At 37.2% G+C, this 18641-nt stretch overlaps 2 protein-coding genes across 2 annotated transcripts; both read left to right on the forward strand.

The window, feature by feature from the left end:
• On the forward strand, positions 1–13455 carry LOC113279899 (disease resistance protein RGA2-like). Its single transcript, XM_026528546.1, has 9 exons — positions 1–147; positions 241–1074; positions 1268–1303; positions 1393–2553; positions 2674–2733; positions 2833–2910; positions 13043–13130; positions 13200–13264; positions 13363–13455. Exons 1-9 carry the CDS (start codon positions 1–3, stop codon positions 13453–13455), a joined length of 2562 nt encoding a protein of 853 aa, XP_026384331.1.
• A 2138-nt stretch (positions 13456–15593) lies between these two features.
• LOC113278004 lies at positions 15594–18094 on the forward strand. The gene is made up of 5 exons (XM_026526954.1): positions 15594–15623; positions 15839–16337; positions 16445–16498; positions 17595–17659; positions 17749–18094. The coding sequence occupies exons 1-5, from the start codon at positions 15620–15622 to the stop codon at positions 17850–17852; spliced, it is 726 nt and encodes a 241-aa protein (XP_026382739.1). The 5' UTR covers positions 15594–15619; the 3' UTR covers positions 17853–18094.
• Positions 18095–18641: the final 547 nt, after the last annotated feature.

Here is an 18641-nt window from a genome sequence, read left to right on the forward strand (position 1 = left end):
ATGGGGGGATTGGGAAAGACCACTTTGGCTCAATCCATCTACAAGTCAGTAGAAAAACACTTCCTATATAGGATATGGGTTTGTGTGTCTGATGAGTTCGACGTTTACGACATCTTACTGAAAATTAGGGAGTCAATCACCAATTCTGTACACCCTAAATATACAAACATTAGTGTAGTTGTAGATGAAATTAAAAAAGAATTGGAAAATAAACTTTAGTTGCTGGTACTTGATGATAAGTGGTCTAAAGATTCCACGGAATGGGACAAACTTAAGAGTGTCCTGGACGTCGGCGCTGTTGGCAGCAAAATTATCGTCACCACACGTAAACAAGAAGTTGCATCTGTGGTACGGGGTATAATTCCTCCGTACAATCTAAATGTATTATCAGAAGCCGAGTGTTGGTCCATCATCAAGAACAAAGCTTTTTCTCCAGGTGGAGCACCTGAGACTCCAACTATGAAAAATATAGGAGAGCAAATCGCTGTCAAATGTGGAGGTTTGCCGCTCGCAGCTACCTTTTTGGGGGGTCTTATGCGCTCACAAAATGATGAAAGGCATTGGTTGTCTATCAGAGACAACAAAAACTTAGAAACCCCGAAAGATCAAAGTGGTGGGATCATACCCATATTGAAATTGAGTTATGATAATTTGCCTTCTCATTTGAAACAGTGCTTCTCGTATTGCTGTTTATTTCCTAAAGATTGGGAATTTAACAGGGAAAAACTGATTCGACTGTGGATGGCTGAAGGATTCCTTCATTCATGTAATGGAGGAAATCATTTCTCGCTCGAAGATATTGGTAATGATTATTTGCTCAATTTGTTGTCCAACTCTTTCTTTCAAGATGTGAAAATAGATGACCTGGGTGACATTGAGGAGTTCAAGATGGATGATTTAGTACATGATCTTGCACAAAGTGTCATCGGCAGTAATGAAGTCACGATTCTGAATGCAAGTGAAATGCAAAATGATGATGCATCTCAAATTCGTCGTTTACAGTTAATTATGGAAGGAGAAGAAGTATCAACACCAGTTTCTAATGTTTTGATGAATGCAAAGAAACTTCGGACGGTCTTTTTACCATGCTGGGCGCTTTTCTTCCTGGAGTTTTACTAACAAATGTTTACGTGTAATGTATCCGCTTGGTGGTAGACGTCTGACGACTCTGTCATCACCTTTAATACACCTGAGGAACCTTGACCTCAATCATTCAACCATTGAAGATGTTCATGCAGTGTCCATTGGTCAACTTTTCAACCTGCAGACTCTCAGCTTACTTGGTTGCAAGAATGTTGAAAAGGTTATTTGAAAAATTTACGGCATCTAGATCTCCCTTGGTCGGATGTTACAGTGTTACCAGATTCTATACTTAAGCTCACTAATTTGCAGACTGTAGATATTTCTCATACCGGTATCACAAAGTTACCCATAAATATCGAATCTCTCCAAAATCTACAGTCCCTCAATATTTCAAAAACAGATATCACAGAGTTACCTGATTCAATCACTTGCATCTATAATTTAAAGATGTTGGAATTTCGTTTGTGCGCGGGTTTAAGAGTATTGCCATGTAACTTTGGAGCTCTGACACAATTAAGGTCTCTTAATACGACACATTCTGGAATAAGAGAATTGCCGGAGTCTTTGTCTACTAACCTCTGCAAATTAGAGTCGGTGAACCTTGGATACTATTGCAAGATTCCGAAAGATATTAAGAACTGGGTGGAGCTGAGAACTCTCAATTATGACGGAATGGCGCCAAGAGGTATAGAAATGCTAACTCACCTGGAAGTGTTAATTTCTTACGGGGTTAGGAAAGAAGAAGACCGCATCGGAACTAATATCAGTGATTCTAGTGGGATCGAAGAATTAGCAAACCTGAATTCCCTAAGGGAGCTAAAGGTATGTCAGCTAGAGAATGTGAGAGGCAAAATAGATGCCGAGCGTGCGAAGTTCAAAGACAAGCAAAACATTAGAATGCTGGTTCTTTATTGGGAAGACTTGGTTGCTAATAATTCAGATTTGGTGTTAGATGGTCTCCAGCCTCACCCTCATTTGAAAGAACTGAAGATACATGGATTCTCTGGTTTAAAGCTTCCCGAGTGGATGGCTTCATTTTCTTGTCTTCCGAACTTGGTGAAATTGAGTTTATCGAATTTCAAAAGATGCGAGGAACTTCCTGCACTAGGTATGCTCCCATGTCTTAAGCTTCTTTGGATAGATGAAATGAGTTCAGTCAAGTGTTTGGGTGGAGACTTTTATTACCAAGAAGAAGAAAGCAAAGGTTCTGGGAAAGCTACAGCAGCAGCAGCGTCATTCCTTTCACTAATTGAGTACTTGAGAAATTTAGAAAGATGGGTTACCCCTCCACCACCTCACAACTCCTTCCCCATCATTGAGAATCTATCAGTACACAACTGCAATATGTTGACACGAGTACCAGATTCGCGATTATGGACTTCTCTCCAGAGCTTAAAAATCATGAGATGCAACAAACTGAAGAAATCAATACCGTATGATCTCAAGAAATCCCTCGACTTTATTAAAGAAGTACAGATTTCTTATTAGTGCACCAAATTTCGTTACAACAGGTAATTTACTTACCTCAATTCTAACACTACGCTGGCCATTGGTTTAAATTCTTTTTTCTAAAAATTTGATCATATGCAGACAAAGCTAATTGAGCTGAAAAGAGGGGAAGAAAATGGCGGACCGAGTGAATGTTTCAAGGTTTGGATGATAATTTTGTGATGCTCAGTGTTTCAAATTAATTTAGGTTTCCAACTGAAAAAGTGAGTACGTATATTTCTTCTATGCTCAAAACAATAGGATATGGTGGCATTCTCATGCTGCGTTTATGATGGTGGGGCGACTGAAAATTTGGAAATGGAAGCTGCTCGTGAAAAAGTCTGGAGGGACAAGTTGAAACGCAGAAATTGCATAATTATGTTGGTTAAACTTCAACATAGAAGTCACTAACAAGTTGGTTAGGACAAGATTAGGAAATTGATGTAATCCTAAGGGAATTAGAAGTCATCTAGTTCTAAGAAAAGGAAAGACATGTAATAAGGTAATAGGACTAGGAAAAGGAATTCATAGTTCTATATATATATGATCACCAAAGTTGTGGTTGATCATATGAGCAAGATTAGAGCTTGTGTTTAGTTTTGAGAGATTTTCTAAACATCAATAAAGAGAGTTGTCTTTATATAAGCTAAGTTTCATCTTGCAGTTGCCATTAAGTGGTATCAGAGCTTGTTTCTGAGCCATGGCAAACGAAACCACCATTGTGGGTGCAAAACAGTTCACGCCACCATCAATACAAGTTCCAATCCTCAATGACACAAACTACACAGTATGGGCCATGGGAATGAAGGTACTGATGAAAGTCTACAAAGTTTGGGAAACAATTGATCCTGGTACATTGGACCCAGACAAAAACAATGTTGCCATTGGATTACTCTTTCAAGCAATACCAGCATGTCTTGTTCTACAAGTTGGTGAACATGAAACTTCAAAGAAAATTTGGGATGCAATAAAGGCACGTAATCTCGGAGCTGATCGAGTTAAAGAAGCCCGTCTGCAAACCTTAATGTCTGAATTTGAAAGAGTGAAGATGAAAGACACTGATACTATTGATAGCTTTGCAGGAAAGCTATCAGAGATAGCCTCAAAAGCTGCGTCACTTGGACAATCCATTGATGAAGATAAACTGGTAAAGAAGTTTCTCAATAGTTTACCAAGATCCAAGTATATTCATATCATAGATTCTCTCGAACAAGTCTTAGATTTAAAGAAGACTAGCTATGAAGATATAATTGGAAGATTGAAAGCATATGAAGAAAGAATCCTTGATGAAGAAAACAATGGAGAAACTCAAGGAAAACTCTTGTACACAAACTCTTACCAACAAAACTATGCGACAAGAGGAAGAGGTCGTGGAAGAGGTGGAAGAGGAAACAGAGGCCGAGGAAGGGGAGGAAGGTTTAACTCACAAGATAAAACAACAAGTCAGAATGATCAAAACCAAGGGAAAGAAAAGAAGGATAGATCAAACATTATTTGTTACAGATGTGATAAACCAGGACACTTCTCCTCTGTATGCCCTGAAAGAATACAAAAGATGGAAGAAACAAACAATAGTGAAACAAGGGAAGCAGATACAGCTCTTTTCATGCACGAAGTTGTATTCTTAAACGAAGGGAAACTAATACCAAAGAACTACGAACCAAAGGATGGAGAAGAAGGAATCTGGTATTTAGATAATGGAGCCAGCAATCACATGACTGGTAAGAGACACTACTTTTCTGAACTCAATGAGAAAATCAAAGGACAAGTGAAGTTTGGGGATGGATCTTCTGTAGAAATTGAAGGGAAAGGATCAATTCTATTTCAGATCAAGACCGGAGAACAGAAAACATCTACTTCATCCGAAACTTACAAAGCAACATTTTAAGCTTAGGACAAGTTACAGAAGTTGGATGTGATGTTAGAATGCAACAAGATTATCTAACAGTTCATGACTCAAGTGGAAGACTTTTAGTTAGAGTCTCACGCTCACAGAATAGACTCTACAAGATAAGTCTCATGATTGGAAGGCCATTATGTCTGAATATGAGACTGGAAGATCAGACATGGAAGTGCCATGCAAGATTAGGACACATAAGTTTCAGAACCTTAAAAACTATGTCTCAGAACAAGATGGTTCGAGGGCTACCACAACAAAACGGAGTGGTGGAGAGTATAAACAAGACTCTAATGGAGATGCAAAGAAGTTCTTTAAAGACTATGCAGGTACCTAATTATCTATGGGGAGAAGCTGTACGACACTCCACATACCTAATAAACAGGATACCTACGAAAGCTCTGAAAGACATGACTCCATATGAAAGTTTGCGAAAGAGAAAGCCAAACATAGATCATTTAAGAGTGTTTGGTTGCAAAGCATACGCAAAAGTTGATTCTGCAACTCTTAAGAAACTGGATGATCGATCTCAGACTCTTGTGAATCTAGGAATTGAGCCTGGATCCAAAGCTTACAGATTATTCAATCCAACAACGAAAAGAGTGATAGTGAGTCGAGATGTGGTATTCGATGAAAAAGCAAACTGGAACTGGAAAGAAACTAATGATGGACCAAGTAGGGATCCAGTAATGTTTCACATGAGATGGGGACAAGTAATTGATGAAGGAGAAGGACCCATAATCATCAATACCAATGGAAACAATGATGTTAATCAAGAAGAAGAAGAGAATAATGAAAACACTGAGAATAACGAAGAAGTAGAAGAAGAAGAAGAGATCGATGAAATAACTCAACCCATTCCACTGCGAAAATCAACAAGACGGATACAAAAGCCACAGTATCTGGAGGATTATGTTCTTCAAGCTGCAGAAGAATGTGAGATAATGCTACTTTCTGTTAATGATGAACCAAGGAATTTTCAGGAAGCAAATGTCTCGACTAAATGGACAAAAGCATGTAGAGAAGAAATTATTTCAATCAACATAAACAAGACTTGGTTTCTAGTTGATAAGCCAGGTGGGGTAAAAGTGATTGGTCTTAAGTGGATCTTCAAAATAAAACGGAATGCTGATGGTACTGTCAACAAATATAAGGCAAGACTTGTATCTAAGGGATACGTTCAAGAATCAGGCATATACTTTGATGAAGTTTTCACACCAGTTGCTAGACTAGAGAAAATTCGTCTCTTAATAGCAGAAGTAACATCAAACTCATGGGAAATTCACCACTTAGACGTTAAGACAGCATTCTTACATGGTGAATTGCGAGAAGATGTGTATGTTGAACAACCAGAAGATTTTGAAGTAAAAGGACAAGAGCATAAGGTTTATAAGTTATCAAAAGCTCTATATGGTCTAAGACAAGCTCCTCGAGCCTGGAATACAAAGTTAGATCAAATCTTAAGAGAAATCAGATTTGTTAAGTGCTCTAAAGAAACATCAGTATACAGAAGAGAAGAAAAGGGAACGCTTCTTGTGATTGCAGTCTATGTAGATGCTCTATTTTTGACTGGAAACTCCCTTAAGGTGATCAATGAGTTCAAGAGAGAAATGTCATCAAAGTTTGAGATGTCAGACCTCGGAAAACTCACTTATTACCTTGGCATAGAAGTCCATCAAGGAGTAGATGGGATTCAGATTAAACAAGAAGCTTATGCAAGGAGAATTCTGAAAGAAGCAGGACTTGAAACTTGTACTCCAACTAAGATACCAATGGAGTTTGGACTTAAAGTTTCAAAGGCACAAGAAGAAGATGAGATTGATCCAACGAGTTATAGAAGAAATGTTGGATGCCTTAGATACTTGTTACACACAAGACCAGACTTGGCTTTCTCTGTGGGAGTAGCAAGCCGTTATACACAGAGTCCACGCAAGTCTCATGGTGATGTAATAAAGCAGATATTGAGATATCTAAGAGGAACAATCAGCTGTGGATTGAAGTATGGTCGAGGAGGATCAAAAGGAATTGTTGGGTATAGTGACAGCAGTCATAATATTGACCAAGATGATGAAAAAGGTACAACTGGTCATATATTTTATCTAGGTGAAGCACCTATCACATGGTGTTCACGGAAGCAAGACACTGTATCCCTCTCATCCTGTGAAGCTGAGTTCATGGCTGCAACAGAAGCAGCTAAACAATCAATATGGCTTCAAGAACTGTTGGGTGAAATCAAAGGAAGAGAACCTGAAAAAGTTCTCATCAAGATTGATAATAAGTCTGCAATTGCACTCACTAAAAATCCAGTGTTTCACGGAAGACGAAACACATTCACAAAAGGTATCATTTCATACGAGAATGCATCGAGAAGGAGGTCATTAACGTTGAACACATACCAGGAACTGAGCAGAAAGCAGATATATTGACAAAGTCATTAGCTCGGATCAAGTTTGAAGAAATGAGACAACTGATTGGAGTACAAGATATGTCACGGGTAAGGTTGAAGCTTAACGGGGAGAATGTTGGTTAAACTTCAACATAGAAGTCACTAACAAGTTGGTTAGGACAAGATTAGGAAATTGATGTAATTCTAAGGGAATTAGAAGTCATCTAGTTCTAAGAAAAGGAAAGACATGTAATAAGGTAATAGGACTAGGAAAAGGAATTCATAGTTCTATATATATATGATCACCAAAGTTGTGGTTGATCATATGAGCAAGATTAGAGCTTGTGTTTAGTTTTGAGAGATTTTCTAAACATCAATAAAGAGAGTTGTCTTTATATAATCTAAGTTTCATCTTGCAGTTGCCATTAAATTAAACCTGGCCTGAACGGAATCAACATAAAATTCCCCATTTAAGGCAGCTGGTTAATCTTTAGCCTGTCGTGTGGTAAAAAGAATGGTATGTCAATGTCGTGCACCATGTCTACATTTAAGTTCGGTCCCTGGAGACTGGATTGGTAGCTAATTGAATCATTCTATGGGGTGAATGAAGTATTTTCTGTGGTGGAAGATTCTTTTGCCTGTAGAGTTTCATATTTATATCTAGCACTCGAATACATGTTGTTTTGGTCGCGTAGTCTCTTGCTATTGTAACAAACTAACGCTCGTAGATATTGTACTATGCCCTTTCATAGGTCCGTACCTGGTTGCTGATACCTGATAGACTAAGTTAAATTCTATTTTCATATACTAGTCTAGACCTCTGCTTACTATTGAGGTACTTTTAGCCTTTCTTAAGGCCTTTAATAGAAGAAAAAAAAAATCATGCAAGAATGCACGGTCGTTCATAATTGAAATTGACTCGTGGGTGAGTGCATCCCCTCAACGGTTTGATTTGTGCATCCCCTTGAAACCGGGATACACATTTCCCACTTTGTGGTGTCGAAAATATTAATGCTTGGTATTGAATAAACATCTCCACTTTCCACAGCAATACACTGCTCAATAAAAAAGTAGCCAAAATATGCACCCCCGTTCCAAGAGATTTATGATCAAAACCTTTCTCAGTGGAATTGAGTTCTTAACAGATGAAATACACCATGATCAGCAGTGTTTATGATCAAGACCTTCACGAATGAATAACAAACACCACATACAGTCGACAAGGCTTATAATCAAAACTTTGTCTAATATGGTTGTGTTCTTCACAAATCCATGATACACTACGGGAAAAATATACATCTACAACTGGAGATTTACAACTCTTCGCTAAACATCATAGAAAGTCATATGTTTTACAACTGGTTTCAAAGGAAGAGTTGTCGTATATCATCACTGCCAACCCTTAGGAAACAAGGGTTGCTCTAAGAAAACAAACGACAACTCCTTAAGCAAAAAAGTTGTGACGACATTTAGCTATAACAACTCTGTTCCATAAAGGTAGTGACTAAGCCTATCACAATTTTCACAAGAGTTGTTGAAGAACACCAAAATATGATGATGAAAAATAGTGTTAGAGGGGAGATTCAAACATGAACCTACTGCATGGAAGTCTGGCTCATCAACCATCCTTACATTTCACAAGTTTTGTTTTTTTTTTCTTTTTTTTTTAATAAAAACGTATAACAACACTTATAAGTGTTGTTGAAGTAAAAATATAGAATGTTGGAAAAAAATGAGATTAGAAGGGAGATTCGAACATGAATCTACTGCATGGAAGTCTAGCTCATCAACCATCCTTACCGTTCACAAGTTTTGGTTGTGTTTTTTTTCTTAATAAAAATGCATAACAACACTTATAAGTGTTGTTGAAGTAAAAATATAGAACGTTGGCAGAAATGAGGATGGGGGGATTTGATCCCCAGCCTCCTGCATGAAAGTCTACACCACTAACCATTCCTACACTATCACAAGTTCTGTCAAGTTTGTGGTTCTTTAATATACTAATTTTAAGACAACCCTTTATAAGAGTTGTGAAACAAAATATAATGTCCAAAAAAAATGCTCAGGTGACTAAGCCGCAAAATATTCTGAAGGAATCTTACTTGTAAATGGATGGATTCGTCGTTCTTACCAAGTTTCCGACTTAGAGTAGTCCACTCACGGCCAGGTTTCGATCTCGGAGCCTGGTTTGCATACAATATGGAGAAATAGGGTTTGTTTAAGGTTTCGTAGAATATTCCGAAGGAATCTTTCCTGTAAATTTATGGATTCGTCGTTCTTACCAAGTTTCTGACTTAGAGTAGTCAACTCGCAACCAGGTTTCGATCTCCGAGCCTGGTTTGCATGCAATATTCATAAATAGGGTTTTTTTTTAAGGTTTCGCAGAATATTCCGAAAGAATATTACCTATAAATGAATTGGTCGTTCGTAACAAGTTTCTGACTTAGAGTAGTCCACTCCTGGCCAGGTTTCGATCTTGGAGCCTGGTATGCATACAATATGCAGAAATATGGTTTGTTTAAGGTTCCGTAGAATATTCCGAAGGAATATTATCTGTAAATGGATGAATTCGTCGTTCTTACCAAGTTTCTGACTTATAGTAGTCTACTCCCTGCCAGGTTTCGATCTCGGAGTCTGGTTTGCATACAATATGCAGAAATACGGTTTGTTTAAGGTTTCGTAGAATATGCCGAATGAATCTTACCTGTAAATAGATGGATTCGTCGTTCTTACCAAGTTTCTGACTTATAGTAGTCAACTCACGGCCAGGTTTCGATCTCGGATCCTGGTATGCGTACAATATGCAGAAATAGGGTTTGTTTAAGGTTTCGTAGAATATTCCGATGGAATCTTACCTGTAGATCGATGGATTCGTCGTTCTTACCAAGTTTCTGACTTAGTAGTCCACTCGCGGCCAGGTTCCGATCTTGGAGCCTGGTTTGCATCCAATATGCATAAATATGGTTTGTTTAAGGTTTCGTAGAATATTCCGAAGGAATCTTACCTGTAAATGGATGGATTCGTCGTTCTTACCAAGTTTTTGACTTATAGTAGTCCACTCCCGGCCAGATTTCGATCTCGGAGCCTGGTTTGCATACAATATGGAGAAATAGGGTTTGTTTAAGGTTTCGTAGAATACTCCCAAGGAATCTTACCTGTAAATGGATGGATTCGTCGTTCTTACCAAGTTTCTGACTTAGAGTAGCCCACTCGCGGCCAGATTTCGATCTCGGAGCCTGGTTTGCATCTAATATGCAGAAATAGGGTTTGTATAAGGTTTCGTAGAATATTTCGAAGGAATCTTACCTGTAAATGGATGGATTCGTCGTTCTTACCAAGTTTCTGACTTAGAGTAGTTCACTCCCAGCCAGGTTTCGATCTCGGAGCCTGGTTTGCATACAATATGCATAAATAGGGTTTGTTTAAGATTTCTTAGAATATTTCGAAGGAATCTTACCTGTAAATGGATGGATTCGTCGTTCTTACCAAGTTTCTGACTTAGAGTAGCCCACTCGCGGCCAGGTTTCGATCTCGGAGCCTGGTTTGCATCTAATATGCAGAAATAGGGTTTGTATAAGGTTTCGTAGAATATTCCAAAGGAATCTTACCTGTAAATGGATGGATTCGTCGTTCTTACCAAGTTTCTGACTTAGAGTAGCCCACTCGCGGCCAGGTTTCGATATCGGAGCCTGGTTTGCATCTAATATGCAGAAATAGGGTTTGTATAAGGTTTCGTAGAATATTCCGAAGGAATCTTACCTGTAAATGGATGGATTTGTCGTTCAAAGCTTCTTGGTTCATAGATTGTATGCCATTATACCAAGTTTGAAGCTCGAGTCGAAATTTGAGCTTCATACTTATCGATTTTGATGATGTATCATGCTAAGTTTGAAGTCAGAACCCTCTCAGAGCTTCTTGGTTCATAGTTTGTATGTTTTTATACCACATTTGAAGTTCGAATCGACACTAAGCTTCATATTCATCAATTTCGATGATGTATCATGCTACTAATGTGAACTAAAGCTACTTCATGACCTGTATGACTAGTCGAAATTACTTCATGACCTATGTAACTAGTCGAAATTCAAACCGGAATCACAAAGAGAAAGCACAAAAGCACAAAGAAACACACCAATTATCAAATTCACTTCTTAGTTTTCAGCTTCATTCTTATATATTTTTTGGATTTTTTTATATCAGAATATCGATAACAATGTCCTAAATTTATTAATATTTTTTTTCGATTTTTATGCATATCGAAAGTTGATAATTAAACCGAATACACGAGTTTAAACTAGCACAAAGAGAAACACACAAGTTTCTCAATCCGTATGAGCATCTTAAAATTAATCTACACCGTCCCATAATTTATGCAATCTGTATGACCTCCTTATCTACGGTCCATAGTATTTTGAGTTATCTAAACTAAAGAAGGGAGAGAAAACCTCTACTCATTCTCCGCCTCTTACCTCCGTCTCTCTATGCAAACCCTAATTTATCCTCTTTCCCCACTCTAAACTTTCATCTTCTAAGGATAAATCACTCTCAGAAAATCCAATTTCATAACCCTAAATCTCCAGTTCTTACTCAATTCATTCTAAATTTCTTACCCCCAAAACCGTTTTCTGAATCTCTAATCGACCCTGAATCTCAATTTAAAGATTTAAAATACAGCTTGTAGCCGGAAAAAATGAAGAAAAACCTAGTGGTGCTGTGAATCTAGATATTAAATCTCTGTCATTAACGTCTCATTCTTCTTCGATTTCTTCACTTAAATGAAATCTAGGATGTGCTTGTTCGGTTTAGAGAGACCTCTGAGGCCAAGTCAAGAAAGAAACAACAGATGTACGAAGTTTGCTTTGCCGAGAAGACTAGGTCGAAGAAATGAAGCTTCTGTTGCTGAATTAATGGATAAGTGGGAGAATGAAGGTGGGGATTGAACTTACAGAGATGGGTTCACTGGATTTTAGGGGTTTGAGAAGATTGAACTGATGAGAAATCAAGATATGATAGTGGTGGTTATTATGATGTAGAAATTAGGATATTGGTGAAATTCAAATTGCAGATGAGGAATTGAAGCTCAAGCTTGGCAGAATCTCGAACCTGATTTTGAGTTGGTGTTGCTGGTTAGATGGAATGGTTGATGTTGGGACTTTGTTTGAATCCGAAGAAATGTTGGTGCTGATGAATATCGGGTAATTTTCAGTAACTTCACCTTTTCGCTGTTGATTTCTTGTCCAAATAGAGGTACGATTGATTCTTCCTGAACCATTTTCTTCTTTTCTTCTTGTTGTTATGGTTTGTAACTTACCGATCTTCTTGTATTTCATGGGAGAATTTCGTTTTATACAACTTCTATTCAGATTTGAAAAATTAGGGTTTTGATTTCAGATTTTTTTAGGTTTTCTGTAAATTGTATCATTGACTTTTCTTTCGATTTCGTGTTGAAATTCTATGGGTTGAGTTTCTATTTATTAAAATTCTAATTTAGTTCTCTTTAAAGCATACTGGTTTTGACTTTGTTCTATGTGTTGGTGTTTGTCAAGGGTTTTAGAAGCTATGAAGATGGTGGGTTCGATTTGGTAATACAGGGTATGGAAGATGTTATTTCAATGGATGATTAAACATGAGTGATGTTGATTCGTGAACTGGTGGTGATGTTCTCAGTGAGAAGAAGATGGTTTGAATCGTGCTTGGTGGGATGGTGGTAGCAGGTGTTGGGATTGCAAGCCGTGAATAGGGGGTTTGTGGGGTTTGTGGTACAAGTCCATCAGTGGAATATTGAAGTTATCCTCACCAAGTTATGCTGAATTGATGGTGTTGTTGAATCTGACAAGGGTTAAGAGCTCATTGAGAAGAGAAGATACGAATGGTTACTGGTGGTGCTTCAGTCTCAGATGGTGTTGGTATAAAGTGGTGGAGAAGTTCAAGCATATCAAATGCTAGTGCTAGTGAGCATCCCTTTCTCGATAGGTCTTTTACTTTGAATTTCAATTTTTGGGTGAATCTTTACATTACATTTGATTATGGGTATTAGGTTTTTGGGTTTACAGAACTTTGTAGGTTTAAAAGCTTTTTTTTTGGGGCGTTCCTTGGGTGTTTAGATTCCATTAATTGTCTTAGTTTGAAAGTGAACTAATGAGAACACCTTGGAGATCTGAAAGTGGTGTTTTTTGACTTGGTTGCAGAGATTTGATATTGTAAATGGTGTGGTCGAAGTCAACGGAGTTACAAAAGAGGTTGAGGCTGACAAAGAAGCAGATAAAGATACAGAAGGTATAAGATATACTAAATCTTTGTTCAAGTTTTTCCATTTTGAAACAGTGTTTGGATTATCTTAACTAGATTGTGTACTTGCAGTAGAGAAGGGTGTCCCCGATTTTTGGCTCAATGCTATGAAGACAAATGAAGTTTGATGGAGGAGGTAAGTGATATGATTAGCCACTTTTCTCCTCGTTGGAATAAAATTCCAGAACTGTTTTTTTAATTTACTCTTTCTGGAATGTAGATCACAGATCACGTCGACGAAGGTGCTATGAAGTATCTGAAAGACATCAAGTGGTGCAGGAACTGTACCTACATCTCCTTCTTTGTTACCTGAATCTTAAATTTAAGTGACGGTTCTGATCTGTATGACTATAGAAGACACCTGATAGGGTTAACATAATGTATCATGTGTTTCATGTTAAGTAGGATTTTTTTCATGTTAATCATGTGGATAGATGATTTAAATCATTGTGTCTATTTAAAGCACGTTGCACTTTTCAGCACTTCTGTCTATTAAATATACTATGCACATCCAAGCTATTTAAAGAAAATAGGTAAATTTGGTACCAACTTTGTGTCGGAAGATGACTACATGAATTATGATTTTCCAAGATATTTAGTTCATGATGCCTTGATTTCATGTTTTTAAACTCGGGTAGCATTCCCACCTGCATATGCTTACCTTTTTCTTTTCTTTTTCATCTATTAGAATAGTCTAAGACCATTTGTGCACTTATACATGCTTTGGTTTTCAAAAATTGTGATTGTTTGTAGCGGTTATTAACTTGGATTCTATAATCATGCAAGCTGATGTTTGATTTATAGATCATATAAATCCATTATATGTCGCTAATATAATTTCTTTGGCATAACTTGGTGAGGATAACTTCCATCTGCAATTCGGCACTTAGTCTGCATCTGCTGAATTAGCTCTTAACCCTAGTTAAGAAGATGAGTTGTTTCCGTGAGCTGACGGGGATCTGAATTGCAGAAGAAGCTGATATGGTTAGATTGGATTTTGGTTAAGTGGTTTATATTTACTGCCGGAGAAACTGAGGTGTTGTTGGTGAGATGAATTGGATGGTTTTCTGGGAAGTTATTAAAGGCTACAGGAAGATGTTTTGGTATTAAGTATTGCAGCAGGAGTTTTGAAATTGAAGTCATGTTAATGAAGATATTGAGGCCATGAAATCAGTTGTGGTGGTTGCTGTTGAGTGTGAGATTGAATGGTTTGAGCTGAGAATTATATTGCAGCTGCAGACTAAGTGCCGTGTTGACGAGCTATATGGCTTGAGGCAGAGCTGAAGGAGATGCTTGTGCAAGAAGGGTTGAGCAAAGTGTGAGTCTGATGAGCAGAATGGGTAGATATGAGCTGCAACAAATGGAGCTACTGCCACGTTTGTAGGGGGAGGCCAATGTCTGCGTTTTACGATTTATATGATATTTTTTTGGTCATGTTCAAAGAATCTATCATTTTCTTTTCTTTCGTCGTGCAACATATTTTCATACAAGATGATTTGAAGTTAGCTAGGTAATGCATTTGGAATGGCAGGTTAACTTGAATGAATGTAAATGTCTTGCAGCTTAATGTGAATGTAAAATACTTTCGGCAATTTGGTTTCAGCTATAAATTTTTTTTTCAAAATAGTTTTATGCACACAACTTCTAATAAGAGTTGTGTTCCATATTTCAACTACACAAACCAAAGGTTGTGAAAGAATGTCTTTACGACATAACTAGGTGTTGTCCATCATAGTTCTACAACTCTAACAAGTGTCGTGCAAATCTTATTCATAATAGTAATAAGAGTTGCTACATATTTCTACAATACACATCCTAGGTTGTCTAAGATAGCCCTTCAACTTATACAAGTGTTGTGTTACATATTTCTACGATACGCATCCTTTGTTGTGTAAAAGAGTCCTATAACACAAGCAAGAGTTGTGTTAGGCTTTCAAAAAAAATCGAAATAGAATCACAACTTTGGCAAAATATTGTCGAACCATGAATCACATCACCTTTACAACTCTTAGTCAAGCATTGTAGAAAAGCTTGGACTTTCTACAATACCTCCTTGCATAATGCATAAAATGGAGTTGTCGTAGGGGTACTACAACTCTAATTTGTAGTCGTCAATGATAATTTTTCCGGTAGTAATAATACCATAAACGTTTGACAAGGTTTATGAAGAATACCATCCATAACTACTGATACGGTTTCTGTCACCTACCTTACCGATATTAAGTAAAAAAACTTTCGCCGGTTCCACCCCAATCTTCCTCGTACTAGCAGACGAAATGCATAGAAGATAAATAAATTAAGTTTTAGATAGCGTAAGTCTACTTTTGTTCTATAAAAAAAAAGACTACGAAAGTCCACAGTCGTATTTGGCGGAATGTTTAAAAAAAAAAACAGTCGTATTTGGTACTTATATAACAGCTCCACCTCCACGCCACATTTCTCATCGAGAGAGCCGAGAGGAGAATTTCTGAATAACAATGAGTGAGAAGTGCTCAATATCTCTGTTTTTTCCTGTTTATCAACCGATTTTTAAGTTTGTTAGGATTCCGTGTTTTTAATTTGATATGCTTCTCTTCTTTCGTATGAGACTAGTTGATTATGCATGTTTTAATTATTACCTTTGGATTCTAAACTTTAGAACTGGAATTTTCCAAATGATTTCATGTCCTTTTTTTTTTTTTTTTTGGTTGATTCAGATGGAGACGAACAAAAAGAGGTGGAAATTAAGGGTGTTCGTCCACGTATTTCCTTATCTCGATTTTTTAGTCAAAACTCTAGAAACAAAATGGACCGGAAACATCAGCAGCAGAGAAAAGCAACGCCAAGACTTGATCGAACAATTGCAAAAAAATATACTACTAATGATGACGACGACGAGGATTCTTCTTCCTTACCGGAAGAAGAAGATTATTATTCTATTCTAAAAATTTACTCACGTGATGTTCTTCCAAGTTATTATGCAGATCCTACTAGTTTTAGAATCGGAGGTAGTGATGGTGGTGAAATTGATAGGATTTGTTCAAGTTTAGGGCTTTCTTATCTTGAGGATTTTGCAATTTCTCCTAGCGATTGGAAGGAGAGTGAAGTAGTAGGTGATGGAGGAAGCGGAGGTGGAATTAAGGGTGTTCAGCGACCTCTTCTCGATCCTCCGCCATCGGTGTCCCTTCCTGTTCTTGATAATTCAGGATCAACTTGGTATCTGATTGATTCTTTTGCTTCCGAAAATAATAACTACAATAGTGATATTTACTAATAGCAAAAGAGGATTGTCTCACATTTCAAAACATTATTTCACCTTTTAGGTCGTGGACGGAAGGCACTTTTCTAGGAACCGGTCCTTACGGAACAGTGTATGAGTAAGTACCAAATTATCAATGCTTTTCACAACTAATTTTATCTCATAGTTGTCGTTTGCACTAGCCTGGGAAATTCGAATGCATTCACTTGCAAACCTCACTTGATATACCATGTATGGACGTCGCAGCTTGTTAAGGAATATAGTGAATTGAATTAATAAAGATTGTACTCTGCTTGATTATTTTTAGAATCCTATTATTCCAGCCGCAATCCAATAGGATTTCGGGCAGAATAGGATTTTAAATAAATTAATACTTAAAACTGATACAAAAATTAAAACTAAATTCAAATTAAATTTACTCTTTTTCCCTCTTTTTCTTTTCAAAAAACATAACATAACTTAACCTAAAAATTTATTTTTCTCTTCTTCGTTAATTCTCTCCAAACAATTCAAATTAATTCTCAAGATGATAGTAGGATCAAGAGTGACAAGATCAGGCCGACCGAAACCTGATTATGAATAGGCTAAGTTGTTAATGTATTTAATGGAGGTTTGGTAAATGAACTTATTCAAACATCAGAAAAATCCTCCATTAATGGCTCATACTAGATAAGAATCGAGAAACCCACAATTTATTTTAGCGTAAGAGTGGATAAATAGGTTAGATCGATGAAGTTAGGGTTCTCATTTTTTTTATCTGAGACGATTACGGCTAGAAATTCTTATCGGCCTAGCCGTAAACTATTAGCAACGGTTGGGTTGTATAGAGCTCTTAGGCGTAGGCCTCGTTCTACGATAGGAAAATTCTAAACCCGGCCGTGAGTACCGTATTACGGTTGGGAGACTGGGAGTTTCCTAGCCATAAGTGTTTCTGTTTTTGCAGAAAGCTTGATATTTTTCTGATATTTTCGGATATGAATATCCCGACCGTAAATGCATTTTTATCAACTGTAATCTTCTTTTCCTAGTCGTATATTGTTTTTACGGTGGTCATATGGTGTTTTTCAGCCGTATCGTTGTCTTACAACTGGATCGTGTAGTACTTTCTAGCCGTAAACTTGCTTTTGGGTTGGGTCGTGTATTATTCCCCAACCGTAACTGCATTAGTGAAAGTGAATCATTTTCTTATTCTTATATGTCCGTACCATTTTTAGGAATCGAGAAAGTGAAAAGAAGAAAGGACTACAAGAATCGTCAATGTATGATGTTTCCAATGATGGTATGTATACTAACTATATCATTTGTGAAAGTTTTTCAAATCATGTACAAGTATTTGAATTTTGTGAATTCGATATGATAATATATAAGCCGATCGAGCGAAGTGGTTGGCGAGGGACCTGGAATGTTCAATTGATGATGGGAAGATGTTGAGTGTCAACAAAGAAAATTACTTCTCAGACTTCATGAGTTAGGCAATCCTGAAAAAAAAAATCTCTATACTTATGTGGATCCATTTTCAAGTGGTTCCAAGACGCATGAGAGTTATTCATCATCTTGCGAGGATGTTGGTCGTAGTGGATGAATGAGTCATGGACCTATTTAAGTATCTTTGGCTTTTATTATGTAAAACTTTGTTTTAGCGTTGTGGTTATATATTTGGACACATTTATTTTGTATTAAGTTATGGATATTAGTTTAGCTTGAATGAAATTAATAACTTAAAATGGATAAACAATCATCCAAGTTAGTTTCTTTATCCTTTGAATAAAGGAAGAACATAAATTCGGAGACTCTTCTCAAATAACTTATTGTTAGAGCAATGCTCGGTTGAACCCACAAGTTTTGCTATTTCAAGCTTGTTGTCAATGTTAGATAATCCAAATTATTTCTTGATTTATAGTTTATTAATTCAAGTCTCAGACTACATTAGAATTTGGTAGTTGAGTATCAGACATCACCCTTGAAGACTGAAGATCGACGGAGATATTTGGATGCAAAAGCTCTATTTGCCTCTGCCATTCTATGAGTCTCTTCCTTTTTGCGTATGTCATCGCCACTCCCTTTGGCAACATCCACTAATTCAGAACTTAATTTAAAATATTTCGACCCGGACGTTTTCGGGATGCTCCTAATAACCAACGAATGAAAGTGTTTTTCCTTGTGTAGATAATATTTCAATGGGAACTAGATGAGTCAATCCGCCTACACGTCTTTCTTTTACTGCTATATCGGGAGTTACTCCACGTATTGCTTGACATAAA

The sequence above is a fragment of the Papaver somniferum genome, chromosome 5 (assembly GCF_003573695.1).
Source record: "Papaver somniferum cultivar HN1 chromosome 5, ASM357369v1, whole genome shotgun sequence".
Taxonomy (NCBI): domain Eukaryota; kingdom Viridiplantae; phylum Streptophyta; class Magnoliopsida; order Ranunculales; family Papaveraceae; genus Papaver; species Papaver somniferum.

Bases quoted from the DNA above. Each gene is read 5' to 3' on its own strand.
- LOC113278004 (XM_026526954.1), top strand. The intron at 16,338-16,444 runs GTATCTGATTGA...TTCACCTTTTAG, and splicing joins GATAATTCAGGATCAACTTG to GTCGTGGACGGAAGGCACTT. The intron at 17,660-17,748 runs GTATGTATACTA...ATAATATATAAG, and splicing joins GTATGATGTTTCCAATGATG to CCGATCGAGCGAAGTGGTTG.
- LOC113279899 (XM_026528546.1), top strand. From the start codon at position 1: ATGGGGGGATTGGGAAAGACCACTTTGGCTCAATCCATCTACAAGTCA. The intron at 1,304-1,392 runs GTTATTTGAAAA...ACTAATTTGCAG, and splicing joins GTTGCAAGAATGTTGAAAAG to ACTGTAGATATTTCTCATAC. The intron at 13,265-13,362 runs GTTTGATGGAGG...TCTGGAATGTAG, and splicing joins ATGCTATGAAGACAAATGAA to ATCACAGATCACGTCGACGA.